The sequence below is a fragment of the Diadema setosum genome, chromosome 2, assembly GCF_964275005.1.
Source record: "Diadema setosum chromosome 2, eeDiaSeto1, whole genome shotgun sequence".
Classification (NCBI taxonomy): domain Eukaryota; kingdom Metazoa; phylum Echinodermata; class Echinoidea; order Diadematoida; family Diadematidae; genus Diadema; species Diadema setosum.
Genome location: NC_092686.1, coordinates 28,202,226 through 28,211,403, shown reverse-complemented (window position 1 = coordinate 28,211,403; position 9,178 = coordinate 28,202,226). Strand labels below are relative to the sequence as shown.

Sequence of the window (9,178 nt, the reverse complement as noted above, 5' to 3'; positions counted from 1 at the left end):
AGCTATAATCCATCAATGCAGACTATTTGGCGAATGCTGCAGAAGTACACATTCAAACTCTTTTCACTAGTATGATTCCTTACATGTCAATAGTCTTCACAGTTACTGTTTCATAGGCTTGATATTTTCTGGCATTAAAACAAAATGGAGGCAAAGGACTACCGCAAAGGATAAAAGACCATTTTTTGTTTTCCCTATGGCAACATGTGACTAAAAAAATCAATTTTAAAATACATCATGCCTTTTAGCTGGATCAAGTATAAGATTGCCTGTGAAAGAAAAGATCAGGGCTGCCAACCTCTGCAGATCGGGAATCTAGTCATGCAGAGTTTAAAACATATTTTGAAGACAGACATCACATCCCAGTTGGAAAATAGAGAGATTGCCTGTTTCAGACTCATGCAAACATTGGCTAAAAATTATCAGACTTTTCAGATTGATAAAAAGGATATTTCCACTCCACGATGCTGATGCACATCCTCCTGACAGGATTGTCCAGCGTCAGACAGAAAAGCGAGCGCGGGGGCCGCGAGGGCGCCCCGATGTGCGGCTTCTTCTTGCCGTAGGCGTTGCGCTTCATGCTGTTGACGGTGTTGGCAGCCGCTAGCGCCTGCATCCAGGCGTTGCTTAGCGGTTGCTCGGAGAGCGGGACAGTCCTGGTCTGGCCCGGGGTAGGTGCCCCTAGGCCAGTGGTGGTGGTGGTGGTGGTGGCACTGGACGGGGCCGTGCCAGAGGTCGCAAGAGGTCGTGACCCTGGCGCCGCCTGGGACGCAGGAACGGTCCCGCTGACGTAGGTACCGCTACTGCCGGTCCCGGCCGGTGCAGCATTATTGTATGGACCTGGAGAGAACAAGACAAAAGAAGTCATTGATTATGGCTCTCATGACTAACATCAATATTGTCTTTCCTAATCATACAGGATCATGTTTTCAATACAGCTTGGTCCAAAGGTACATGTTGAGTATGACAAACTTCTGCACAGTCAAAATGAGAATACCACAAACAAATACACAATAATTACCATGAAAATATATTTCAGAGTTAATGAAAATGAAAGAATTGATAATGGATGAATAAATTGGTGATCTATGTTACTGTTGGTTTATTTTATCATTTAACTCAATTTAACACTGAAGGATTCACTATACTATTCTAATACAGGGAATTAGTCTGGTGCGAAAGGACCTATATTTTCCATGTATTTTCACGAAGACTTGCCATGTTTGTTAAGTGTATGATTTCACAACCTAAATTAAACTTTACATATCACGCTTACATACATCTCCAATGATTCAAAGGTAAGAATAAAGATTATGGTTATGCTACTACGCATTTAATCAAAAATTCACTATTTACTTTTTATGCCATTTTTTTTTTAATTAAAATCTTCTGATGGTGGTATTTTGCTCTTGAGAGTTTTGGTGATAGCAGTTTTTAAAAAAAAATCCACAAAGAGCAATGGCTATACCCCTTAGATGTGCTTACACATTATCATGCCAGCAAATAATCTTTATAATTATTTCTATGTGTATTGTTCTTTTAAAATGCATAACATGTTTCAGTACATGCACAAATTACCAAAAACCACCAGATCCACAACTTGTATTATAGAGCACATACAAACATATGTACATTTTATGTACATGTACATGTATGCACCTTCATACACATGCAAACATATACATGTACACACTTTCAAGTTAATCCCAACAGACAAGACAGAATCTAACCATGGGCACAGTAATTACCACCATTACACATAATGGCACACTCACTAATGATGCGATATATGGACTTTTGTTATACGAATTGCCAGGGTGCAAAAAGCCTTCTATGTTCATGTCCATTAACTATCAAAGGACATACTTTAGGACGCACAGCAAAATGCTGCAGGCACTACAAATGTTTACTGCAAGGGCAAAAAAAAAAGTTAGAAAGAATATGCGCAATGATAGTATGTATGTGACATTTTGATGCACTGCCTGAGAAGTTGAAGCGAGTCTTTGATAATGTGAAGGAGGAAGGGGATCTGCGTCTTTGATGAATGTGATCTAAATGGAAATGAATGTGGGAAGGGATGACACTTATGGAAGCGCCTGTCGTGTTTGCTCCTCTCGAGTGCGTTCAAGCCACTCGAGATTTATGCAAATCATGAAAATCAATATCGTCGGCTCGCGCATCTTCCTAGGCTGCAACAGGCAAAAGCCGCCTCACACCGCACTAAACAGACGTGGATGACATCACCTTATTAGATTATCTACAATTATGGGGGGAAGATACAAAAAGACGTTTACTGCAGAGTTCATGGCTATGTGGACAGGCTTAAGAGGGGTCCCTGAATTTGCATTTCATATCCATTGCACTACATTCATAGTGGTAGCTCAAATCAGTTTCATTCAGGTTTACACACGTCAGAGTAATATATTTTCATTAGAGATATTTTAGAACCTAGAATATTAATTCAAGCAATGCTCAAGAAGATTTCATGAAATTCTATACAAGTTTTTTTTTTTTTTTTTTTTTTTTACTAAATATACATCATGACATCTTCAGTAAAAGCTTTTTATTTGGTCTTCTGAAATATGATACCTGCAAAGATTTTAATTGCTGTATTTTCATATTGTGAATAAAAGTGTTCCTTTCAAAGTATATATGCATCTGTGCTTATGAAAAGAGTTAATCTATCAGTCTCCATAAGCAATTACATAGCTATTACATATTCATTGTTTGCTCATGAATGGAATCACTGTACACTGAAAGAAAGACAAACAATTGTTACCACCACACTCCCTCAAACTCAGTCTTGCCAAAAAAAAAAAAAAAATCATTCAAATCATGTTCTCATTCGATATATTCATTTACAATGACATCATATTTTATACACATTAAAAGCATTCAAGGTACCAGGAAGTTCATGAATGGCATGGAGGGTAGTTCTTTTTTTTTTTTGAGTGTTTACAAAACAAGAGCAGTGTGAATGAAAAAAAAAAATAGAGCAATATATCGATGCAAAGTTTCTTAGGCACGACAGCATCACAAATCCTCTACACAGTAAGCATTTGAATGTCAATAAGCATCATAACAAAAAAAGATAAATCTCTCGGGCCATACGACTGAATTCTCTTGCGGAGAAACAGTCACCACATGCTTGACATTTCTGCAGTCGTAACTAATTATCTGTGGTATTTCACTAAATATTTATTGACTTCTTTCTTCTTGTTTTACCACTTTTTTTCTCTTTTGAGGCACACTTTCTCTTTGACGTAATTCAGCCTGTAAATGTAACAACGTAATCACAAAGTGTGATCACAATTTAGAGGGGTGCTCTTGTCACTGCATTACATGGAGAGTTTAGATGCAAATATCAATTTTTATCAACTTGAGATATTTGAGATAGGAGCTCCTTAAAAACAAAGAAAATAATTGAAACATATGTGTGATAATTTTGATATCTTCACAGATATTATCATGTAATGGGTACAGTATCACTGAAATTATTCAATTTCTCTTTGCTTGATGATGACTTTACTCAACTAAGAGAAAAACTTTGAAAATGGTGTTTATCTGTTCTTGTAGCCTGTGTAGCAGGTGATTGTAAGTTTTGTATTCAGGGGATTTTCCCAGACAACTTCTAGCCTGTGGACCACCTGAAAATTACGCTGCTGGATGAAAATGGCTGCCATTTTTCTCAAAATGGCCGCCGTATGTAACTAACGTTGATTTTCACGAATATTACCTTTACTCACCATGTGTACCAAATTAAAGATAATTAAATTTCCTACAAGAAGATACCACATTTGAGTGGTTTGAAGGCTATTTGTAGAATGATTTTGGGCCAAAAAAAAAACACATTTTTTATCCAAATTTTTCACATTATGTAAATTTTGCTAAAATACATTTTTTTCATATTTCAAAAACCATAGCAACTAGACTAGATTAGATTAGACTTGACTCCCCGACTTCAGTCACCCACAGGATAAGGGTAAGTGTTCAGTGATGACTGGGAGCTTAATTCAGGAATATGGTATCTGCCATGACTTTTTATTCTCCTCACTTACAATTTCATGGCATGATAACAATACTCAAATAAACTGGAAGCATCACCTATAAAGAATAAGAAAAATTCAATGTTCATGCACAACACTAAATAGTTTTCATTCCTGTTCCATCCCATGTCGCCAGACCATGTTGCCAGACATTACTTCTGCAAATAAATATTCCAGTATCTCTCACCTCAGCTTAAATGACACAATGCCAATGGTGACATTAAACACAATATTCATGAATTGTAAATGCCTGAGCGGATATCGGGAGGGGGAAGCAATACAACATTCTCTTCCTGATTTATAATGCCATGCCATTAGGGACAATCTGTTAGACCACATGGCTACATAGCTGACAGTTTGAAAGGTTATTGATCAAAAGGGATCATTTTTCCAATCAAGACAGTTCGGTCATTGGTGGCACCAATGTAGCCTGCACATACATACAAATGTAGACTCTTTTCTCGCTGTTTTTTGTTCTGACTGGGTTATGATGGCTGGTGATCGATGACACTGAAACACAGTGCATTTACTGGGTCACCTGACTCACAGACACATATGATGCACAGAATGTTCACATATTACTTTTGTCACGTACAGTGTCATTTCATATTAAACCATATTTCTGCAACAAACACAATTCCATGGCAATCACAACCCTCAGAGCAGGTTTAATAGAGTTGCTTGTCGTCACACTATCTGATGAGAAATATAGGATCCCCACATTTCTCTTGTCCAATATGTATGAACTAGTCTCTCATTTCCACAGACAATAGGTATACATTTTTCTTTAATTCTGTGCAAAAAAAAAAAAAAAAAAACTACAAACAAACAAAAAGTAAAGAAAAAATTGTTCTAACATGTATATAACACAATACATTGTTTTGGTAAAAATATGCTTCATGTTACAATATGCTGTGTTGGAAATGAGACTTATCTGATCCAAATGGAAATGAACTTACTCTCAATGAATCACACGTTTCTGGCCAAGGAAAATCTTTGACCATTTGTAAATTGGAATTGTGAGTAATACTGTCGATGTTGAGCTTTAGTGATGACTTTATTTAGTCAAACTACCTGTACACAGTATAATGACAGTGACCCATGCTCATATAGTAATTTGTGACATTCAATGCTTTGGATTCAATCAAATGAAAAAGCTTTTACCTCTTCTGTGCTGAGCATATGGAAATAGAGTGATACTTGTACGTGCCCTCTTTCAAAAGTGAGGATACACACAAGTTAACTCTTCTGGCTAAACTGTGAAACTCATTGATGCCAACCTATACTTTACCATCTAACTTAGATGTGCCCATGCGATACTGTGATAAGTGTGCTAAATATAGACACTTGTTGAAGTCTGCATGTGTCACCTCAGCATTCATAAAATTCAGTCAGTATAAATAATTGTTTTTATTCTATTGTAATGAGCAGACTACACTGTATGCACACATTTCATGAGCCCAATCTTTATTGGAAGCCTGCCCCCCTCCCCTTCTCTCTCTCTCTCTCTCTCTCATATATTCATAACACTGATGTGAAAAAGGAAAGAAATCCTAGCTATGGAGGATTAAGTGATATGCTAGATTCCCTGGCTACCTTGTTATTCCACACTGAAAGACTGGCTCATGTCAATAGCCAGAGCCTCTGGGAACAATACAGTTGACACACAGTTCTTTCAAATTATATTTTAAAGTACCTTGACCCATTCATCATGGTGAAAGGGGGCACTTGGCCTATAGATACTGAATAATTATCAATACTATCATCATCATCATCAATTTCACTAAGAAAACACAAGACTAGTAGTTATATGTAGGATTTTTTTTTTCCAAAAATATATATTTTTTTTTCTATCTGGATGGCCATATTTTGGTAAAATATTACAACAGAACCAGACAGACTATAACTTATTTAATCCACTGTGACCTGAATGACCTTCAACAGGGCATCATTTCAATCACAGCAACAACAAAAATACATTTGAATATTTTTAAACCAATGAATCTTGGCACAAAGAAACAGCTGGTGGTCATATTAAACCATGGAGGCCTACTCATATCCATGTGCATTTAGTTCCAAAAGATGGATAGGCATCATATCCTTGGTTTCAGAAGCTGTTTAAAAATTCCAACAAAGGAAACACTTCTTGATGCAAGAAATGATAAACCTCAATGTAAAGTCAATCCCCACATACCAGTATTCTGGGAACAAGGTATTTTTGTTATCTAACCTTCAGTTATATGCACACAACCACACACACACACACACACACACACACACACACACATACAACCATGGGGTACACCTTAATCATTTCTTATCATTGTTCTGTGTAGACCTACTGTAAAAGTTGGGTTTTGCACTCCACAAGCTTGGTGGAATAAAGCCACCCATTGTTCTCTAGACTCAACCATTTAGCCTACTGGGTACACACACACACACACACAAAAACACATACACACATCCACAGTATCATATTTTTCTCATAGTAATATGATAGTACTAACATAGTTACAAGGCTAGCATGGATATTAAATTTCATATAGGGCCTAACACCTAAATAGATCCTTGTCATTTGAATGGCTGTTTGATATCTGATCACTTATCCCATTTTACTATCAGTATTACATCATTCATGCAATTGTGGCTCCATGAGTACCGAGTGATTTTTGATTAATGCGATTTGTCCTATTTCATAAAATATCTCATGACAAGGATCTATATAATAATTCTAGGTGTAATATATAAAACAAATAATTCTTTTTTTTTCTTTTGTGCAATGGACAGAATATTTTATTTGGTAAAAGATGAAAGTATTGATCCATTCAACAAGGTTGTGCCTCATTGAATGGATCATTTCATCTTCACTTCATTAAATATTCTGTCCATTGCACTCATAAACATTCATTATTTGTAATACCGATTTTCAGACAGTTGAGGAACTTGAATGAATGAAAATGACTACAGCAACAAAGAAGACAACCATGTGGAAGAAACATATAGGACAAACCTAAGCTATCTTCAGTAGATGTTGATATATATCTACTATCAAGTAGGGCCTAGAATTTCTAACTTACATCTCTTTTATCCTTTCCAATCTTTGAAATGTTAATAAGGAGAGTGAGTAGAAAATCTAGCACTCGTATAGAAACTCTACTGTTACACACCTAACGTTAGAATGATAATTTGCTCTGATCCAAAACAGTTCGCGCTTGCTTTGCTAGCACCAACACTTTAGTAGTAACAGCAGTTTCTTCCTAGGCCTACTTTGTTTTAACTGTCAATTTGTTTTTCGCGTTCATCATTCTCACTCTACCTGAACATCTTTTTGACCTATTTTCCAAGAAATCAAGTCGCCATGAAATTATCCCTGGGCTTTTAGTCTGCTTGTGAGTTTTTGTGTTTTTTTTTTCCATTTATGCAATTTCCAATACTTTAATAACGGAAATGACGGTAGAAAACAATTACTTGTATTGAAGCTAACTTCTATGGGCGCACTTCACGCTGTGCTCCGTTCGCTTTACGTAGAGCACAGCCTGGAAAGCGTATTGTGGCGAGTGAGTGGTATGTACTGTACTGATTTGTATGAAACGTGAGAATGAAATTTAGCCATGGAGCGGCGAAGGCAAATAAGGACTGAAAATATTTACCCGGTCTTGGACGCTGCATAATTACGTTTTCCTAAGACAATCTCTCGACGACTACTACAAGAGTCTTGAATATATCCAAATATCACCACATAATGATCTCACGAATGTACAGTGGAGCATGATTTATCCAACACGATCAGCTACGTTGACTCTTCCAAATTACACTGAGCTCGCGATTATCACACACGGAAGCCTCGGGCCTCGCGAGGATCCGATCGAGGAAGCGGAATGCAACTGGTCGAATACGGAGAAGCGCCGGGCTAGCTAGCTAGCCAAACTACGTGCGTTGACGCCCGGCAAAATTAGTTACTCGTACTTGACTCGGTCGCATGCACAATCACGTACGTGTAGTTGGAACGCGTTCGTGAGGTGGAAAATTTCACGCACACAAGCGAGTCTCGCAACTGATTGCTATTAGTTTCATTTCTTATCCCCGCTCTCTTGGTGGATTCGTTCAATATGAGATAGGTAATCAACTTTTGACTTTCTACTTGAACAATTACTAAACTTCCAACTTAGTTCAATCAAGTCACGTTTATTCACTTCTGACTAATAAGTTATTTCCCTGTTCTCAAAGCTTCAAACATACAAATTACTGCTAGCAGGATTTTGTAGTGTTGTTTTTTTTCAAGGGCGAAGATTTTGAATCCTGACTCCTAAATAATTGAAATGGACGTGTCATTTTCTTTGCGTTGATACCACCACTTCGTGTACAGCGTGAAACCGGGAACCATGGAGCTTCAATGGTTACTGAGTACTCATTATGAAATACATTTCTACAGGAGGCCTACCTCCTTTCATATCGAAGAGATATCCATCGGCTACATAGTAACAATAACATTACCGGTATTTGTTATTGTCTCGGAGGAGTGGGGAATATAGTGATTAAATGATTCTGAAGAAATTAAGTTGAAGATTGGTATCATTTCCTCTCTCTCCCTCTCCCCTCCCTCCCCTCCCCTAATGATGTGTCATATCACACGTAACGATTATTGTCGAAAGTTTGTCTCCTCTCGATATTCCTGGAGTTTTCTACATACTCTAAACGTAGATAGACATATGAATAAATAAGTAGGTAGATAGATAGATAAATTTTATTTATTTTTATCAAGTCATAAAATTATCAATGTTTTGTGGTTTTAGTAGACGAGAAATTAAGTTTTCATCTGTGAAACTTTTTCCAACTAACACAGCATTCAGATGGTCTAGTTTAACACACAGTCTAGACTATTTAGCATAACGTCGATCGTCATAATTCTGCTAGTGTCCCATTCAGGGGTAGATCAAACTCTAATTTCATTTTAATACAAATGAGCAAAAGTATTTTGTGAGTTAGTCTAGTTAAGTAACGGGTGACCTCCATATATTATCTGTACCAGCAGGTGACCTTCATAAATTCTTTGTAGGCCTAGAATGTTACAACGTGCATATTCTGTCTCCCGACAACCGACTATGAACCATAATATTGAGTAGTCGTATCAT

The 9,178-nt window shown here is 37.1% G+C and overlaps 1 protein-coding gene across 1 annotated transcript; it reads right to left on the bottom strand.

Moving 5' to 3' along the window:
- Positions 1 to 412: 412 nt before the first annotated feature.
- On the bottom strand, positions 413 to 7,832 carry LOC140246254 (voltage-dependent L-type calcium channel subunit alpha-1D-like). Its single transcript, XM_072325712.1, has 2 exons — positions 7,697 to 7,832; positions 413 to 840 (listed from the first exon to the last, which is right to left on the bottom strand). Exons 1-2 carry the CDS (start codon positions 7,713 to 7,715, stop codon positions 413 to 415), a joined length of 447 nt encoding a protein of 148 aa, XP_072181813.1. The 5' UTR covers positions 7,716 to 7,832.
- Positions 7,833 to 9,178: the final 1,346 nt, after the last annotated feature.